At 42.5% G+C, this 21,429-nt stretch overlaps 1 protein-coding gene across 7 annotated transcripts in view; it reads right to left on the bottom strand.

Moving 5' to 3' along the window:
* Window positions 1–4,362: 4,362 nt before the first annotated feature.
* POU2F1 (POU class 2 homeobox 1) overlaps window positions 4,363–21,429 on the bottom strand; it is a 231,567-nt gene continuing 214,500 nt past the window's right edge. For all 7 annotated transcript variants that reach the window (XM_039521085.1, XM_039521086.1, XM_039521081.1 and 4 more), the window contains 5 exons: window positions 20,839–21,018; window positions 19,413–19,518; window positions 18,139–18,484; window positions 17,218–17,306; window positions 4,363–12,671 (listed from right to left, as the gene is read on the bottom strand). In XM_039521085.1, the coding sequence (XP_039377019.1) occupies window positions 12,361–12,671; window positions 17,218–17,306; window positions 18,139–18,484; window positions 19,413–19,518; window positions 20,839–21,018 (1,032 nt within the window). In that variant the 3' untranslated portion in view covers window positions 4,363–12,360. The remainder of the gene's footprint in view (window positions 12,672–17,217; window positions 17,307–18,138; window positions 18,485–19,412; window positions 19,519–20,838; window positions 21,019–21,429) is intronic.

The raw sequence follows: 21,429 nt of genomic DNA, 5'->3' as shown, positions 1-21,429 counted from the left end.
CATTACACTGAAACAAACAAGAATTTAAACGACAATTCTTTTAATATCCCAGAAATATACCAAAATATACATCTAAGCTTTGGAATTACTGAGGTTAGACTAATGCAAGTGCTGGGTAATCGTACTTAATACACAAGTCTAAGGTTCTGCAGGAAAGAAATTATCTTTGGTATCTGCATCAGGCTAATATTATTAACATTTGGATTTTGCTTTGGGATAGAGCTTGTATGACCCTAGAACCAAACACCCCCCAGTCAACTGAGATTAAAAAGATCCATGTATAAAGTTCCTTCATTTGCAATCCCCCCCAAAAGTTAAAAAGTCACAGGCATCTACCTAGCATAAAAGGTTGAGAAATACAATGCATAGTTGCACAGTGGTGCTGCAAAAATAATAAAAATATAGAAAAAAAGAAACTAGAGGAGAAATGAAAAGCTTTTTCTTCTTTCAAGAGATTTCTCACAACAGGACAGCCTCTTCCAAGCAGTTACACGGCGGGGGGGAGGGGAGGGGAGGGGGAGAAAAGCTCAGAAGTGCACCTCAGCGTGTATTAATCATCATCACCCAGCCCCCAAAGGGTTAAAGCACCTATCAGAGCAGCCAATCATGCACCAAAGTCTTCAGCTTCTCAACCAATCTGTGGAGTCCCATTGGCTGCAGCAACTCATCTGCTCTCCCAACCCACCTCCCCCAGTGGCTGCACCCTGGTTTCTGGGAGCTTAAAGAGCAAGTTTCCTCCACAACACATTAGCAAAGAGTGGGATGGAAATTGCCTGGCTCAGATTGAGTCCACTTTGCTGTGGAAGAGTCACACAGTGTCAGGCCCTGGGAAGCCAGGCATTCCACTTTAGCAGTCTGCTAGGAACCCCTTCCTCCTCTACCAGGGCTGGCCTCCCAGATGGGATTGCTGAAGACGCCCCTTTGTCTTTGGTTTGTTTGTTTGTTTTGAGTTTATACAATCATTAGGAAATCTTTGGTTTTGGCTGGAAATTTTAAGAGAACAAAACAAAACAAAGAAACCGCCCCCCCCGGCTTATAGCAGCGCATCGTGACCTGTCAAAGCTTCTCTTTCCCATGGGGGTGGAGGAACTACATTCAAAGTAAAGGTGGAAGGGATCAAGGATGCAGCTTCTGGACAGCCCGGGGGATACAAGATTGTCAAATAATAAAGAAGAAAATTAAATATTTGGAGAATTTTCTTTTTTGGTCCTTTTTTTTTTTTTTTTTTTTTTAAAAGGATGAGTAGTGTGCGCACAGCACTCAGCTGAAAGACACCTTCAGGGACCTGCCTGGCCCTGGAGTTTCAGTGTAGTCCTGACACCAGGAGAGCGGGGAACGGCAGTTGTGGACGTTTCATGCATGGATTGGAGGGAGGGTGCCTTTGGATATTCAGACTAATCGAGAGGACCCCTTGTAACCAAAAGAAATAGGATAAGATTGCAATTTGCCCTCATTTTGCAGTAGCTTTTAAGCAGCGACATTCAGAGGCTTTAGGGGGTCACTCCCCAGGTTGCAGGTCACGGGCTGCTATATGCCAGAGTTCAACGTTAATCAAGGGAGGGAGGGCAGACTTGGCAACTCTGTAGGGTTTGGAGAAAGTTAAAGCAAGTTACTCAGTTACGAGTTAGAAATGAGGTATACGACAGCTCCTGTACCTGTGGCGGATAAACACCCCACACCTAGCCTTAGACACTACTGCAGAGGAAGGAAATGGAACAACAGCAGCACTGGCAGGCCTGGGGATGGCTACTGCACTGATCTTTCCGATAGACAGTGGGCACGTGATGCTTTCCAAGGTGATCAGCACTTGCCCCTCCATCAGAATTGCCCTATTCACATTACTCCAAACCAATGGCGGGCAGTTCTGTGGCGCCCCTTTCCTCTCCCTGTTGCAAAACGAGGGGCCGATTCCTGCTCCCAGTTCTCAAAAGGTAGCAGAGCTGGGCGATGAGTCTGCATAGGTGTCTCAGCTTGCTGAGATTTCATCCTTCGGCTCACTTGTGCAAAGAAGGCACCAGGACCAACACAGTGAGGGAGACCATGGGGAAGGACTGATTTTTATCTAAACTGCCTTGTTCTGAAGGACACTATCAAGGGTGCTGTGTTTGATTTTTATAAGAGCTTTCATTTCTGAAGGGGGCTGTGTGATTTCCATGGTTTATGACTTGGCATAAATAGTTTCCAGTGTCCTAGATGGAGCCAAAACAGGATCCTCTTTGTTTAATAACTTAGGATTTCTATAGCACCTTAGCGTGCCAGCACCATCCATAACATTAGCACAGCTCAGAGAACAATGTTTGTTAGCTAGATGCTGCTACAAAAAATCAGCAGGGGGCAATACATAATTTTAGTGGGTCCAACAATACTAGAGTGAGAATTTTGGGGGAGGAGAAGGAGGAGGTTAGTTCTTGGGGACAGAGTGGAGGATTCAACATTATTTTATCGTCTATATAAAAACTCTGGAGGGAAAAATTCCCCAGCAGACTAGAACAATTTTAAGGTAAATTACATTTTTGGCCTGAGCTATTTGACAATGTCTTGTTTGGTAGAGAGATGAAATAAGGCAGAGGGGGTGCTCCAGTCCTGGGGCAGAACAACTCAGTAGCACTAAGGAATCCCAAAGGATATCACCCTCCCTTCCCTCACCCAGGTTGTTTCATTTCCTTCCTCAGATTTGTTTACCTTAAAGCACACCTTGTTTTCCACATCTTTTGTTCCAAGTGCTCTTATAATTGAGAAGTCATTTCTTCAATATCCCTATTACCTACCTATAAATCTATCTAGCTCTTTGAAAAGTCACACAATATTAATACCACTTTTACATAATGTCAGAACAACAATTCTATTAGTAAAGCTTTCAGTGAAGTTCTGCAACCCGATTGGTTTCCGGAGGAAGAGTAGCTGGACAATTCATCTATTTTCCACCCTTTCCCTTTCTTCACAAGGTTCACTGATAAAACAACTCAACCCAATAGCACAATACATGACAATGTACATGGCTATTTTGGGGAGTAAAGAAAGGAGTTTCCTGGGTCCCCCATCTTCAGAAGAGAAAGACAACACATGCAAGATGTTGGAAGGGACTCTGACCTTGGTACCACTGCTTCCATATTTGAAGGGAAGAAACAGTTTTTCCTATTTCCAGCAGTAGCTGAGACCTAGGCTGCTGCACTGAGCAATCCCCAAATGCAGTTTGTCCTCACAGAGCCAAAACATCCCTGTGCACAAAAAGGTGGCAACACCCATAGGAGACGAGATCCTTGCAGAAAGGGACATCCACCCAAAGCGCGAAAAAGGCCCAGCTTTTCCTCTTATCTGCTCTGACAACAGCAGAGCTGACGACTCATCAGTGCCTTTGGTTCTCTACCAAGCCATTGGAAATTCTCCCATCCCAATGGAGCTCGGAGCTCCTTGGAAATTCAGCTCTTTAGATCCACACAACCACTCAAAAACTCACTCGCTCACTCACCTCCTCATCCCCCCCGCCCCCGCAGGGAAGTCGGAACAATGGAAGGGATGCCTTGAAGTCAGGATGGAAGAGGCTATGAATCCCTCCCAAGTCATCACCACTTCCCCCAGTAGTCCCACCCCAAAGCCAAGACAAACACCATGAGAGGAATGCACCTCCCTCCTCCCCAAACACCCCTCCCCCCAGATTGACTCACAGTATTTCGATCCTTTCAGGTACACCAGCCAGGTGTTAGGAGCAGGTTAGCTTTCACTTCTCAGTTTGGTTTTTCTTTTGTAGTTTTTGGTCTAGACAGGATTAGCATTGCTATTAGAAAAGGAAGTGTTTAAAAAGTTTTCCACTTATTATCAAGCACTACAAGCCCTACATTCAGTAACAAGACAAGGGGGATAAAAGGAACCTGTTTCATTTTTTCTCTCTCAGTTAGATTAAGATGCAACAACTGTTCTCTCTTTCCCAAACTTAAATGCCATGGCCCCAATTCAGCCCTGGTGCAACACCACTGGCTAAAATGGATTTATACCTGGGCTGAATATATCCATCTCCTCTCCCCCAAGCTCCCAATATATACACACCTTGCCTAATCTTTAGATCCCTACAAGGGCCCTTATTATTCGTAAGGAAAAGGCAGGGAGGGAGGGGAAAGCATGTGTGCACCTAAAGGACCCTGAACAGCCACCCAATCAGTAACCTGCATGCCATCATGTGCTGTGCTGCAGATTAGACCACAGATAAACCAACCAAACAACAATCCCAAACCCAGGAGCAACAAAATGTTTCCTTTGGCAAGACAGATACAAGGAAAAAAATTCATGAGCAACATTTTCCTTCTAACAGAATCAACTCCCTTCGCTCCGCCCCCACCCAACATCCACCCACCCCCACCCAACCCTATAAAGTTGTAACCTATCAACAGGATCTCAAATACATACAGCATAATCATGTTTATCAATCATAACAAACATCAGTTCAACTAAACTCTACAGCTAGAATTATCTCCACTATTTATAAAGTTTGTTTTTCTCTTCTGATTTTTTCAGTTTAAAACCAGTTATGTGACAATGCTAAGCTATGCTGAGGTATTTTATGAAGGTGCCAGAAGCCAGCTGCTACCCACAAGCATTGTTCTCACAGCTCTGTGGTGCTACCTCTTACTGAAGGAGGGGGAGGGAAGGGCAGGAGTGGGACCCAGATTATTCCAGTTGGGGACCCTCCACTTACTCAGGGACAGGAACTGAAATGTCTCCCAAGGAGATTCACCCAAGCAAAGCATGCTTTGCAGGGAGTATTGGCATAAAGCCCAGGAGATGCTCCATGAACAGAAATTTAGTCAGAAAAGCCATATCTGGTGTGTTTGACATACCTGACCACACCAATCTATTCTGTCAAATCACATACTCTCTCCTCCCCAAGGACAAAACTATCTGTAGTTCCACTGCAGTCTCTAAAACCCTCCAGATGGAGTCCCAAGGGAATGAATGAAAGAGTAGTCTGTTCATTCATGGTATGAGTATGCATATGAGAGAAAGAAAAAGGAGGACAGAGTTGGATTAGTACAAGTATGCAATCAGATTGACATCTGAATTGTACTGACTAGGGATGAAAGTAGGAGTGTGTGTACATACCAAACTGAATACATGAAGGCTCAACTCTATTACCACCTTAATCATAGACAGGATAGAGTCACACAGGAAGCGGTAATTAGTCCATTGATCCTCCTTGTTGATGATGAAAGTCAGAAGAGAACAATCATGTTTTTTTATTGTACTGTCCGTGTGTATAGTTATATGGGTGCATGCACGTGTATACACATTTCATTCCTTCCAATGCTCTTTGACGTAAACTGCTTTTAGGTTTATGGAATCTGATCCTATTCTGAATGGGTGGCAATACATAAGATACTGAACATAATTTGCAAATCATGAGTCAAACAAACAACAGATTTGCATTAGATTAGAAAAAGGAGCAGATGACACTATATCCACATGCAATGCCTTTATCTTAACAATACACAAAAAGAAGAGTGGTTGTGCCAAGGACATATGCATGTGAAATGCTCTGTAAGATAGGAGATCCATTGTCAAGTGCCTAAGGCACTCTATGATCTGATCCAACTCCCATTGGAGGCAAGGGAGACTCCTACTGACATCAATGGGAGTTGATTTTGACTCCTCTAAGGAGCAGAACCAGTGCAACTGAACTTCCTGAACTGTAAATTGTTTTAACAACTTTCTGGGTCATATTTTTGTAACAACTGGCTAACAGACCCAGAGCAGGCTGGTTACAGATCGATAACTATATAATAGATGTATTCATCAACCAGTCAGATTCCTCCTTTGATAATGTCCAGTCTATAAGAGAAAGTATATAAGCCAGAACTAAATTTATTTTCAATATGTGTGTGTGTGTGTGTAGACACACATACATACAAACTTAAGATAATCCTATTCTTCCTCAAGACAGTAGAATTCAGTTTAACTGGCTCTAACACAGTTAAATGGACATGTTAAGAGTTTACATTTGGGATTTTGCCCAAAGATAACCAAAAGATAACTGGAAATGCAATTTTTTGAACCAAATGTCATCAATAGCTAGGATCTGATGTAGTATTTAGTCTGTCCCAAAGCCTCTATTTCCATTACAAAAAGAGCTCCTTTCTGACAATTTTGTAAAGTAAGGTTTCAAATTGGAAAGAGAACAATTTTATTTAGTAAAATACTAGGTGTTGACAATTAAGGTAAATTAGAAGTAGTTTTAATTGTGCCTCCATTATATGGCTCCAGCTGCAATGGAGCTAAGATGTTCTGTTCTTTTATGAAAAAAATGGTCTTTGTTTTATTGAATGTTAGTTACTCTACTCCAAGAATATGCTTCACAGAGGACTTAGCACTTCTGCACTTTCAACACCTCAATCGGGAGGAAAAATGGAATCTGCTCCAGTGGACTGCTGGGTACCTTCTACTTAAACCAACAGAGGAACAACAAAAATCTAACGCTTCAGTGATGTTCTTCATAATAGTAGCAGTGAACAGGAAATCACTATCACTGTCCTAATCATTGTTACTGATGTGCAGGGAGAATTCTCTCAAGTTGTTTTGGTAACAGACACACTCCTCTGTTGCCCCCTGAGCACAAGGAGAGTCTCTTATTCCATTTTTATTTTTTTTAAGTTGCCCAAGTTATTTTGATGTTTAAGAAGTCCATTGGAAAGACACCACCCATAGATCCAAGTTACATTTTGTTTTCATTTAATCTATAGACTAAAAAAACCTCCCTCCCACGCTGTATGGGGAAGAAGATCAAGAAAGGGATGAGGGTGGAGGGGCAGTGGAATGCTCAATCAACACAAATGGAAGGCCATTATAACATGAGTTCATATATTGTTCCTACATCTGTTGAGATCAAGATTTGTTAACCAAAAGGGATAACAAATGATGAAATGCATTTCCAAGTAAGTTAACATATATATTACATACATCCTGAATGTTTTCTTTAGAAATCTCTCCATTATGACCATAACAGCCAGTTCACTTCCAGATTAAATTTAAAGCTGTAATTTTTGAAGCCTACAAGAATATGCAATTCAAATTACTGAAGAGAATGTCTCCATTTCTGGGCTCTATCACAACTGTTAAAATCTGGTGGATGGTTTTATTAGTGACTTGAACACAGATGTCCAGTATTACCAGCAGAGCATTTTCATATGAGGACCCTCTACTTTCCATTGTGTTCCCACTGATAGTCCATCAGAGCGCAAGTGTTATGGACTTCATGGCAAAGTGGTTTTTGGGGTCTGATATGGCTTTTAATTAATTTGTGTGACTTTACTTATTGAAGGCAGAGGATTTGTTTGAGTAGGTCTGGGGCAATGATGTGTTGTCAAGAGTCTCCCAATTAAAACAATTTTTAAAATGTAAACTATATTGTACTTAGGCTCTGAGTACGATACAAAACTATTATAAACCAGGATTTTTCTTATGTAAGGAGTATCTCTCAGTACTAACTGGTATAGGGCATGTGTATACATACACACATGAACATACACACACATGCATATTATATGTAGCATTCCTGCATATACACTAGGTAACAAGTCAGTAAAGAAACTAATATTTTAACTGGCTTAGGATTCCTCACAAAATTCACATTTGTCAGGAGACTCCATCTAAGGGTGAGTATGTGCATGTGTGTGAACAGCACATGAATCTTTCATCCCCTAACTACTGGGGCAGAGGTCAACTGGGTGGGTCAGATTTGTCTGAACCAAACCTGAATGAGTTCTCTACCAAAATTCACATGACCACCACCTTTTAAGACTTTTTCCTGACAAAACATTTGTGTGTTTCCCCTTCTCCATATCTTTTTTGGGAAGGTCTTTATTTCGTGTGTATCTTCATACATATATCCCTCCCCAGGCCTAATATACAGATCCTAATTGTCCTTGGAGATGATAAAGTGAATTGGTCTGTCCCACTAGCTTTTACCTGCCATGAGATATGCTTGGAAATGAGAAAACAAGCCCAGACACCTACATATATGGAGTTTTATGGAGTTGTGGTAGAGAAAGATGCACTACATAACTTGCAATTTTCCCTTCCATGTACAAGGGCTTTAAGGAATTTCTTCTGGCCCTGGCCAACAAAGCCTGATTTGATTTTATTTCAATTTAGTTATTTGTGTGTGTGAAATTCTACTGAATTCAAAATTCTCAGAGATAATCCCATAAAACAACAAAGGAACAGTTTGTCCACTCAGTGATGGATTTAAGACAAGGACTATGACATTTGCGGGCAAAAGAAAACCATTTTTGGTAAGACATCTATATGGACTTGTATTTTTGGATTATAAAGAGTAAACTATTGTCCTTTGGGGTGGAAAAGTAACCTCAACTGCAAAATAATGCCCTCAGCCGCTGTTGGCTAATTTTTGAATCTGTGGGACAATACTTTTTCACTCCAATCCTTAAATCTTCAGTCTCTAATTCTCAAAGTCCATATATCACCAATCACTATTGAATCTCCTTGTAGACACTTCAGTTTCTGTTGCAGTCATGATCAAGGTTTAAAACAGCAATTTCTACTACATTCCAATACCCGATCATTCATCCATCTCAAGTTCTGAAAGAGTGTGCATGTATAGTCTTACTAGGCAAATATAATTCCGCTGCAACCTCATCTCTGGGTTCTTCTCCTCTCTCCTTTAACTAAAATAGTAGAGGTGACCAATGTTCACAAGAGGAAACAATACTACCAGTGAGGAGCAGGGTCCAGGCAGATCAACTGAACAAAAGGGCTACAATCAGATGTTGACATGTTATGATAGGAAATAAAAACACACTGGGCTTGAGCCAATGGGGGTGGGGGGGAAGTGGAGGGTGTGGTAGGATATGATAATCTACTGCCAGTTCCCCAGGGCAAAAAGAAGAGCATTTCAGCCAAACCTCCCTGGACATGTGGCTACTTAAAGTTTCCAGTTTCTTTCAGAAAAGACCACTAAGAAGCTCTCTGGAGTCTGGGCCCCTTAGAGGGTGATTGGGTAGCAGAGGATGAGGGAGGGAGAATTTAAGGTGCTCACACCAAAGCCATGTGACCAGTGAAAAAGGAATCAGGAAAAATCAATTTGTTTATAATAAATAACCATCCAAGCTGCATTAGTGTTCCAGATATGTATGCATCACACCCCCCTCTCAACCACAAACCAACAAGAATGGTAAGTTAAAAGTCATCCAGACAACCGATGGCACAGTCCCTTTGAACTGTGGAGAGAGGTTTTGATGCTGATTTAAGGCCCACATTCTTTGTATTTCCTAGATAAATGCACAGGACCCCCCCACAGTCTCAGATCCATCAGAAAATAGAGGATACAGTGGAGAGGATATCATCCAAATGGCCCTTTAACAAAAAGGCTCTTGGTAAATTTTACTTTTACGAGTGTCTGAAGGTGACTGGGAATTTTCAGACCCAAGTGCAAGCATTGTAGCTTCAGCATTTCCTGCCCTCTTACTTGGCTGACTACAAGTCCCATGGGACTGATATTTCCTTTGGTAGAAACTATAGTCAATGCTATGGCCTCTAGACCAACATAGTGGGTAACCAGCATCTCCTCTTCCACTTCTCCCTCCCTGAATCATACCCATCTATACCTTTTACTGCTCCAAAGCTGTTACACTATGAGCAATTTATATTCTATATTATTCATAGCCCTAAAATCTTCTCCACAGACTGAAGTCACAGAGACTTCAGTCACACCAGAATATTTAGATTTATTTAACTGGTAGGGTGGAGGAGTGGGGGACCACTTGGATTAGTAATCACCTGACATTGCCATTCTATTTACACACCAAACAAACAAACAAACAAACAAAAAAACCTATTTAAAAAAAAATCAAGTTAAGAGTCTGCCCCAAGGATATACAAATTATCAATCCCCCCCAAAAAAAGATTAAAACAAGCAGCAACTTTTATATAAAATTAATAAAAAACAAGACAAATGAAAAAGAAATTGTCAGTAGCATCTATCGCGCCTCTGCGTCTGAACTGCACTTATACAAACTAGTCCATTAGTACAGCAGCTTGCTAGAAATTGACTTTGGTTCAAGCTTAGTTTTAAAAAACAAAACAAAAAAAATCAAAGAACACATTAAAAATGGTGGACGGACATTTGTTAGTTTCCCTGCTTGCAGTTCACTAGTTTTGAAATCTCATGGATAATTATCTTAAATAATCTATGAAACAGGAAGGTGGAGAGAGAGTTAGACGTGAACAGAGAAAAACATGAGGGGAAGAAGAGATAAGAGTTTCTGCCATTTGAGTATAAATGTAAATCCCACACACTTGGGTCACAGACCCAAAAGTGTATGTTGGGTTTAAGTTCCTGTCTTATTGATCTCAAGTGGTGAGAGATTCCAAGATCCCTCCTGATAATCAGCAAAAGTGAACAGAACTGCTGCATAAACTTGCTATCCTGAAACTTCCTGGTGACACCCTCCGCCCCCTCCAAAAAAACCAAACCAAACCCAGAGGGGGCACTTGTGACACCTTCCCTAGCTGAGTGTAAATGTGTTTTAAACACATGGCAGAAACTTTTAAATCCAACAGGAATGAAAAGTTCAAAGTGAACTGCACTGCAGCGATCCAGTCTTCTCTTCAGAAATCTTTTTGGTTCAAATACTCGATTGATATATTAAAGAATATACATCACTAACCTCTGGAAACCCACTATTCTTCCTCATCCATTCTCATAAGCTCTCTGTTCTCAAATGCTCCTTGCTATGTGGATTGGAAACAACCCTGGAAACACAGCTATGTCAGCAAGCCAACACTGAGTCTCTAGTCCGAGATGCTTATTGCCATTTTGATCAAGGTAGCAACATCACTCTTCAGAGACCACACGAGAACACCAAGATGTGTGCAAAGTCCCAGCATTGACTAGATTGGTGCTATTTCCCACATGAGGCTGGACAATTCCAGCTGATTGGTCACTGTCTTCTATTTCCAAAGCACCAAGTAAGGTGGTGGTGAAGAAACCTACAAGTTATTTCAAACAGAACAAAGGCGCAAGGAAGCCACGGTTGTGTTGGCATGAAATTGGCAGCAACTTCTGTTCCAATAGACCTGACATCTATCCCTGTAGATAGAAGCACTTGACAATGGAAAACTGTTCCAATGCAGCTCCCTGTACACAACAAAAAACATGCAAAGGAATATTCCTTTGATTAGAGAAGCCAGTTTCACCTTTCAAAATCCTGTACCAAGTTAGTTGGTAGGAAGCTTGGACTGTGGATGCCTTTAGATATTAGTGATATTGGCGTCCTCAGGTAACTTTGCATTTCTAGGATTTTTTTTTTTTTAAAGGGGCAAAATCCTAACAATACAGGAGAACCACCAAAACAGGTGTCTGAAATAGTCTGGGCTCTAAGTGCCAAATCCTGCTCTCTGACGTCAATATGAGCAATGCACATGCAACTTAGAGCAAAATTTGGCTCTTTAGCCTAAGTAGTTGGGTGAAGGAGAGCTGCAGTATAGAAGTTCTCTCTACCTCCCTCACCACAAAAGCACAGACTAGCCTGGAGGTTTGCACACAACTTGCTGCCTCTACACCGAGATTCCTGCAAAAGTGGTGAAAATGATCTCTCTCTTGATACCTCTGGATAAGTCACTGTAAAACAAGTTCAAGGATGAGGAAACTGAGGAACGCTCCCAGGAGATTAGGACAGAAAGCCTCCTTATGTTCCCCTCTCTCTCTCCCCCCTCCTCATGGTGTGGGAGCTCACTGAAAACAATCCAGGAGCAAAGACAAATGCATCCAAACCATATATATAAAAATAATAATAATAATAATAATAACCATAATAATAATAGAGATACACCAGTAATACAGGCCTGCCTAAATTGTACCAGTTAAGAAAGGAACCCCCAACACGATTGATACGATTATAAACACCTTGTATGACATAACGGCCTGTACAACAGACCTATAAAATGATAATTAAAAAAAAAAAAAAGATATTTAGACCAAAAGAACTAAGAAATCCCCTTCCTATGTTTGAGTTGATAACCCACCTTAACTTGTCATTGTGACTGCTGGAAATGATAAGTAGTCCTTTCACTTTTTTTTTGTTTTTTTTGTTTTTTGTTTTTTTACATTTTTGGTTAGAAAGCTCTCCGATCCATGAAGCGATCCTGAAAAGACAGTGTTTATTATAAAATTAGGCAAATGTCTGTCCCAGCTTTAAATCCTTCCTGTTTTGTTTTTATATTTTCCGTCTCTCTCCCTTGTCCCCAGCAACATGGCGAGAGGAAGCCGATCACATTTTTCAGTTTATAAACCCAGCTGGCAGCCAATCCCACTGCAGAGTGAAACAGGCTGGTGGTAGCACAGCTCAGCCCGGCTCACTGTGCCTTGGAGGCAGTAGTGGTGGTGGAAGTGGCCCCACTGGCAGAGGCCACTGTGAAGAGAGAGTTCTGGATGGATTCAGCTGAGGTGGAGGTGGCATGAAGGCTGGCGACTGGTCCAGAGGCCCCTGCGGAGGCGGCAGCTGCAGAGACCAAGCTAACTGGGTTGCTGGTGAGCAGAGAAAGGTTCTGAGGGTTCAGGAACAACGGGGCAGTGACGATGTTAGGAGTACCTCCAGCATTGGCAAACACTAAGTTCCCAGTTGCATCCAGTGATGTTATTGGAAGAGAGCCACCAGATGCAAGAGCTAAAAAGGGAGAAAAGTGCAGGGAAGAGAACATTAGCATTAACAGCACAGAGCAATGCAGCAAAGTGCAACAGGACTTTAGTTTTCCCTCCTATGAGCATAACCTTCTTTCCATGACTAAAGATTCCTTCCTCTTGCTTCAACCCAACAAAAAAAGATTCACAAATCAGTTGAAAATGGGATTTGGCATTATCGAGGCTGGCAGAACTAAGCACGTAAGAGAGAGGATCCTCTCACAATCCCAAAGAATAGAGAAGGGTCAAAAAGAAGTTTTTTGCTATTCATTTTTACCTATATCTCCCTAACACATTTCTCTATATAAAAGTAATCCAGAGTTTGTTTTTAACAAGATATGTCACAAAAAAGAAAAGAATAGATGTTATGAAATATTTTAATGCATTATATAGTGTATAATCCTAACTCATTTTCAAACTATCTGCAAAATACTGCTTTTATCTGCTTCTGAAAAACCAGGATCTGTTCTACAATAACTGTTTGTTGTCAACCTCATGCAGCTAAGTAACTGCGCAAGCATGTGGCATAATTCAACCATGTGGTACCAGATGTCTTTGGAGCATCACTTCACACTACCCAGATCAGCTGCAGTTGGATTTTGGCTGGCAAAGGCTGAGCAGCTGAAGCTAAGCACAAGCTGTTTCTAATTTTTGTAAAAATATAAAAATAAAGTTCCTATCTAGAATAAAAATTAAAGGCATCTCGCTGGATACTTTCAAATCTTAAAAAAATAAACCCGAGCACGAGTCATCCGATTGTTCTCAGAATTTCCCATCTGAATGTACTCAAAGCATCAGCACAGGGTGTCTGGCACCAGGGAAATGTCTGGCACCAGGGAAACTGCCCTCCACTGTTCTGTCACCCTATAACAGGACCAGTACTTATTGAAAGAAACCTCCTTGAGAGCACTGGATAAGATTTTGCAGAAATTGAAATGGCTCTAAGGGATTGATCCAAAACCAATTGAAACTGAAGGGGGTCTTTTCCATTGACTTCAATGTGCTTTGGATCAGGACCTTGGTGGGGACACACTGCTCCATCCTATTGGCAAGAGAAAGGCCTATTCAAGGAACCTAGAAGCAAAAAGGGGCGTAACACATATTCACACAGAATGGGAGCCACTACAGTATTTCTACATAGAGTGCTTCCGCCGACATGCATGAGCTGAAATTGAAGAAAAGCAGCATCACTTGCCCCATAACCTCAGCTATGCAGAACAACGCAATCCACAGCCTCAGAAACAACTCTGACATCATAACAAAAAAGGTTGACAAAGGGGGTGCTGCAGTCATCATGAATAGGTTGGAATATGAACAAGAGTCTGCTAGACAATTCTCTGACCCCACATTCTACAGGCCATTACCCTCTGACCCCACTGAGGATTACCAAAAGAAACTACACCATCTGCTCAAGAAACTCCCTAAAGCAGCACAGGAACAAATCTACACTGACACACCCCTAGAGCCCCAACCAGGGGTATTCTATCTGCTACCCAAAATCCATAAACCTGGTAACCCTGGACGCCCCATCATCTCAGGCATTGGCACCCTGACTGCAGGATTACCTGGCTATGTAGACTCTCTCCTCAGGCCCTATGCTACCAGCACTCCCAGCTATCTTTGAGACACCACTGACTTCCTGAGGAAACTACAATCCATTGGTGATCTTCCTGAAAACACCATCCTAGACACTATGGATGTAGAAGCTCTCTACACCAACATTCCACACAAAGATGGACTACAAGCCATCAGGAATAGCATCCTCGATACCATCACGGCAAACCTAGTGGCTGAAATTTGTGACTTTGTCCTCACCCACAACTATTTCAGATTTGGGGACAATTTATACCTTCAAGCCAGCGGGACTGCTATAGGTACCCGCATGGCCCCATAATATGCCAACATTTTTATGGTTGACTTAGAACAATGCTTCCTCAGCTCTCGTCCCCTCACACCCCTACTCTACTTGCACTACACTGATGACATCTTCATCATCTGGACCCAAAGGAAGGCGGCCCTTGAGGAATTCCACCAAGATTTCAACAATTTCCACCCCACCATCCACTTCAGGCTGGAACAATCCACACAAGAGGTCCACTTCCTAGGCACTACAGGGCTAATAAGCGATGGTCAGATAAACACCATCGTATACTGGAAACCTACTGATGGCTATAATTACCTACATGCCTCCAGCTTTCATCCAGACGACATCACACGATCCATTGTCTACAGCCAAGCTCTAAGATACAACTGCATTTGCTCTGATCCCTCAGACAGAGACAAACACCTACAGGATCCCTATCAAGCATTCTTAAAATTACAATACTCACCTGGTGAAGTGAAGAAACAGATTGACAGAGCAAGAAGGGTACCCAGAAGTCACCTACTACAAGGCAGGCCCAACAAAGAAAGTAACAGAACGCCACTAGCCGTCACCTACAGCCCCCAACTAAAACCTCTCCAGCACACCAAAGATCTAAAACCTATCCTGAAGGACGATCCCTCACTCTCACAGACCTTGGGAGACAGGCCAGTCCTCGCTTACAGACAGCCCCCAAGCCTGAAGCAAATACTTACCAGCAACTACACACCACACAACAAAAACACCAACCCAGGAACCAAACCCTGCAACAAACCCTGGTGCCAACTCTGTCCACATATCTATTCAAGGGACACCATCATAGGACCTAATCACATCAGCCACACCATCAGGGGCTCGTTCACCTGCACATCTATCAATGTGATATATGCCATCATGTGCCAGCAATGCCCCTCTGCTATGTACATTGGCCAAACCGGACAGTCTACACAAAAGAATAAATGGACACAAATCTGACATCAGGAATCATAACATTCAAAAACCAGTAGGAGAACACTTCAGTCTCTCTGGTCACTCAGTAACAGACCTAAAAGTGGCAATTCTTCAACAAAAAAAATTCAAAAACACCACCAACATGAAACTGCAGAACTGGAATTAATTTGCAAACTGGACACAATCAGATTAGGCCTGAATAAAGACTGGGAGTGGTTGGGTCATTACAAAACCTAAACCTATTTTCCCTAATACTAATTCCCGCCCCACCACTGTTACTCGCACCTTCTTGTCAACTGTCTGAAATGGGCCACTCTCATTACCACTTCAAAAGTTATTTTTCCTCCCTTGGTATCCTGCTGTTAAGTGAATTGTCTCATTAGACTGACCTCACACTTGGTAAGGCAACTCCCATCCTTTCATGTATTTATACCTGCTCCTGTATTTTCCACTCCATGCATCTGATGAAGTGGGTTCTAGCCCATGAAAGCTTATGCCCAAATAAATTTGTTAGTCTCTAAGGTGCCACAAGGACTCCTTGTTGTTTTTACAATATGAAGGTTACTTAACTTGTTTGAGAAAAGCCTTTTAAATTTTGATGCACTTTAATAGTTACAAACTACCTCACAAATCTACCCGGAGTTCAATTTGCCATGAAATCTGCCCTCAAAATAACATTCTTCTCTGCTCTTTGTGCACTTGGTACCAGGGCCGGCTCCAGACACCAGCCTACCAAGCATGTGCTTGGGGCGGCACCTTGGGACGAGGCGGCGCTCGGGGTTTATTTTTGTTTTTTTTGGTTTGGCCAGGCAGCACTGGGGGGGTGGGGGCGGGCACTTGGGCGGTGCGACGTGACGCTCGGGGGGGGGGGGGGGGGGACTTGGGTGGCGCGACACGACACTCGGGGAGCGGGGACTTGGGCGGCGCAACGCGATGCTCGGGTAGGGGCAGGGACTTGGGCAGTGCGACGCTCGGGGAGAGGTTCGGCGGGGCGGCGCTCTTTTTGTTTGCTTGGGGTGGCATAAATGTTAGAGCCGGTCCTGCTTGGTACAAGATTTTTTTTTTTTTTTAACTGAATAGCTAAATTTAGTTTATAAATAAATTGCCTGATTTTCAGAGGTGATGAGTATCCAAATGGTTCTCAGTAAAGTCAATGGAAATTGCTGGATGCTCCACACACCAAAAAAAAAATCAGGCCACTCACTTAGACATTTGAATAGGAATTAATTCCTTATTTTATGGATTTATAGCTCCTAATTAAGGACTTTAGATACACATTTTGAAAGTCTTGATCTTGGATCTGTGTGTTCAGGTTTCTTGTTCTCTGAACTGTTCTGCTATCGGCCTCGATCAAGGCAACTATACTAAAGTATCTGCTAAATGAGCTGTAAAAAGTAGATCTCTAAACTGCCTGTTAAAATTGTCCCTCCACGTCCACTGAGGGAGAGGAGCAAAACTAATGCAGCGCCCAGCCACTCCCTGCACCACATTCTTCCTTAACGTCACCACCAAATCCCTGAGATTGTATACTGTCCTAACCTGCCTCCCAACTTTGTATCTTACCATTCACAATTCTAAAAAAAAATCTCTGTGCCATCTTTGGAAAGCTTCTGTCCCTGACTACTGAATGTTGGGGTTCAGGAATGTTGCCTCTCTCTTTTTGGTGAGTAAAACATACAAGTAACAAAATCAGTTAGATATTAAAAGGAATTTTACTAACCTTGAATAGTTGCCAGTGTACTGTTGCTCATCAGAGCTGGGCTGAGAGCACCGCCTAGCGTCCCTGGATTGAGACTGAGTAAGGCACCTCTGTGATACCAAGAAAACAGGAAAGGAGATAGATCAAGGGAGGTTGTGTTACTATTCAGAGACCATCATACAGAGAAAGAAGGTAGAATTCAAGGGTCTGATTTAAAAAAAAACAAACAAAAAACCCTTTCCTGTAGTATTTTAATTTATCTCATACCACAATGTGGTCTTGGATAAACCCTTCACAACTGCCTTTCAACACTGTGCTTAACAACAAACCTGAAGAACAGGCACCCCAAAAGCACAGATTGTAGTGTATTACTGCTGTGAATTACACTCAAAGTGACTTCTTGGGACACTGCAACTCTTTAGAGAGCTAGTGGAAGGAAATGAGAATAAAGAGAAACTGAAAGAACTACAAGGCATTTACAGCAATATTTTTTTAGTCACACAGCATTAACAGAATGATTTCCAATAAATATTCAGATGTTCTCCATCTTGCTCTGGGTCCAAAGGAACAGAACTGAACACAGGGGAATGAAGGGACTCTAAGATGCCAATTCAATTTAAAGTTAGCAGCATGGGTAGCGTAGTTTAATGGTTACAGCAAGGAAATAGTAGTCAGAGCTCCTTGGCTCTACACCCAGCTCGGCCAATGACTGATCAAGTCACTAAACCTTTCAGCTTCCTCATCTACAAAATGGGGATAACATCCCTATAGGGGTGTTGCAGGGCTTAATCCATTAGTATTTGTAAACCCTTTGAGAGGTGTAGGTGAAAGATGCTAAAGTGCAAAACACAGTATTAAAAAATCATGATAGAGCCCATGTAAATAATTCCAAGCATTGCTATTTTCTTCATTTATCATCTAAAATGCAAAGACAATCCTTACCCAGCTGCAAACTGTGAGGGTGCCATCAAGCCTGGGTTTAGTCCTGCTGCAGCAGCCATGGCAGCGAGACTTGCATTTGCAGGCAACTGTGCAGCACCTTGTAGTGCAGCTGCTGCCGCTGTTTGCAACCCTGATGCCGTCACCATCACCTGGCTGGTCCCAAGAGGGGAGGACAAGGGAGTAGAGGTTGTCTGTGTTGTGCTGGTCTCACTGGCACTGGATGCCTCGGAAGTGGAGGCTGAGGCAGAAGGGGAAGGACTCAGAGAGGGTGAAGTTACTGCTGAGGAAGCTGGAGGTGCTGTAGAGATCACGGTTGCTGTGTTGTTGGAGGTGGTTTCTGTTGTGCCTGGAAGGAGGATTCCAGTTAGAACAGTCCAAAGCACAGGCATGCCTGAACAGAAACCTCTACCACCTGGACTGGTCAGCATAGGAAAGAGGAAATGAGACAGACATGTCTCTGTGGGACTGAAGGGCACAGTGAATTCAAGAGACGGGGACTAGTGAGTGTGGATCTCAGATCACAACTGTCTCTTCAGGAGGAGGCTGGGTGGCTCAGGTTGGTAATGGGAGTGCCTTTCGCTTCTAGGACACCATGGGGTGCCGGTCTCAGCAGAGAGGCCAGACTGAACAGCCATGAATAATGAATTACTCCAACACAGGACTGAGGCACATTGGCAGGGCAGTGTAAGGGAAGCTTGCACGGCAGTTGCCCACACTGTCATTTCAGTGGCAAAACAGAGGACTTCACTCTCTATGACTGTCAGTCCAGAGTTTTCCATCAGCACTGAATTGCTTTTTAATTAAAAATGTTTAAAAGGGTAAGGTGAGAGTGAGATGAGAGGAAGGAAATCAGACTGAAGTCAAACTGAGTATCTGGGCAGTGAGAAGGGAAATCCATATTGTTTCTTTGCATCTGTATACCTTAGCTATATTTGTGAGTTCCCAGAGAATCCTTTGCTCCCCACAAAGCACTCCTTTTGTATTCTATTTTTCACCTTAAGCTAGGCAGGTTATGGCATCTGAGACTCCTACACAACATGTCTTACAAGGATACAGCAAATCCAAGAGCCAGTTCTCTACAGAGATTTTAGACTGCAACACAGGAACATCAAAAAACTCAAAAGATTGTTCACCTTAAAATCTTTATCTGTTTGATATGTAGACGTCACCAGTAATCCACTGGACTTCCATGCTATTATCTGAATTGGTTATCCCTGACTGCAGGGGTTTTCTGAAAAACCTGCTGTGCTGATGCAGCTTAGGTTGTATCTTACCTGTGACTGACAGACTAGTGACAGCAGCACTAGTTAGAGGGAGCACAGGGTTGACAGTCAGAGTAGTAGCTGCACTGCTTGTCACAAGGCTTGGCGTGGTTGCCACCTAGAGGTTAGAAGAGAACATAACTGTGCAACTCATAAGAAGGAAAAGAGGTACCTGACTTGGGTTCTTATCTCCTCATCCTCAACTGAAGATGAGGATAGGAAATGTGCCTAAAACTCCCAGATGAAAAAACAGGGTTGACACTTCTACTCCTCAGGCATAATGTAACTTTACACCACAAGGTAAAACGTGTGGTTGCAGGCAACAGAATTTTCTCAAGGGCTTGTCTGAGACTGGAATGAACTTCCACGGGAACTAAACCCATCACAAACCTCACCACCTTCTGCTCCAAGTGTAACGTGCACGTCTTCTACCTTGCCTTCTCTAGCATAAATACACAGCAGCATGTACAAAAAAACACCTTCTAAAGCAACTACACTACACTGCACACATAATTTCATCCCTGAGGAGAGGATGACAAAAAGAACAAACCACACATGACAGATGTTGGTCATGACATTTAATATACTGCTGGATGGTGCTCAGATACTACAGTGATGAGGGCAGTATAAAATCATATGTAGAATAGACTAGCTAGAGGCTACATGAAATGCACAGACTTCATATTTTCAGAAGCACAGCTACCATCTCCAGATAACAACAGACCTCCCTGAACAATGGTGGCATGGAGCTCAAGGAACCTTGATGAATGCACTTTGTTTACTTATGTTTTCAGTAAGTTTGTGTTTACTTCAAATATAAGGTTTAGAAAATGAGTTACAAAGATTAGCTAAACTCTTTTTTCACCTCAATATACATTAACCCTGCCCAAAAGGGACAAAAATAGTAGAATCAGGTTTGGGTGACTTAGTCTGCCAACTACTGCCTAGAAACTGATAGGATCTATGCATGATTCAATGCATTAATGTGACTGGAACAAGATGGAAAGGGTGGAACTGGGTAGCATTTTTTTCCTTTTACAGAAAGGGGTTTGGATAAGTACACCGATATGGAAAAGAATTCAAACACGAATTATGATTTCTTAGCATATGTCCAAAGCAGTAATATAAACTGCATCTTTGTGAGTTGTATTCAATCAGCTGTGAATTACTGCCAGAGCAAGTTAGGAGTTCAGTTGGGCATTTAAATAATGCATTCACACTGGCTGATTTGTAACATTTACCTTTTGTTTATAGTACACAGTGGGAACCAGTAAATATAATATTGAAAATGCCAATTAAGTATCTCAGTTACATTTGTGAACACAACTCTGCTGCACAGAGCAGGTGAAAAATGTGTGTAATTCCCATTATTGCCAGAAGGAGAGGAGTGACTGATCTTTTCCAATGTGCTGAGCCATCTTCATTTCTTGATTCTTACCAGTGAGGTTGGGCAAGGGAAAATTGCTTTGATGGGAGAGCTGCTGGTTCCACCACTACTGGGTGGGTTGATCCTTTTCTCCTTCTGGCGCCGGTTACAGAACCAAACGCGGATCACCTCCTTCTCCATGTTCAGCTGGTCAGCTATCAGGGTGATCTCCTCCGAGGTAGGCTTTTGGTTCTGAAAAATGAGAAATATTTGAAAATCATGGAAATTACTTTGATGAGTGCTGCATTATGGGTCCAGCATAGCAGGATTCTAAACTAAAGAACTGGAGGAAGGAACAACATATAGCTGGAATAGGCCTTCCTGTTTTACCAAAGCAGATGTTGTCAGGAAAGGATTAAGCAAAAGTGGGACCTGATGGACCATCCTCCCAATCCCCTAACCTCAGATGGAGCCTTCCTTCCTGTTCAGCATCCCCAACACTCAGAACTTCTTCTCATCCAGCCCCTCCCCAACTAAACAGACTGTTTTTCTTTCCTAGCTGCCAACTCCCAAGTTTGTCATTTTACAGTTCTCACCCAGCTCCCCAAATGCTCCTTCCTCTAAGTTGCACCCAAAACCTCTTCTGCTTTGTCAGGGGTAAGC

This window comes from Mauremys reevesii, linkage group 1 (genome assembly GCF_016161935.1).
Source record: "Mauremys reevesii isolate NIE-2019 linkage group 1, ASM1616193v1, whole genome shotgun sequence".
NCBI classification, from domain to species: Eukaryota; Metazoa; Chordata; order Testudines; family Geoemydidae; genus Mauremys; species Mauremys reevesii.
Note: the sequence above shows the minus strand (reverse complement) of the source record. Positions and strands in the feature narration are given on the sequence as shown.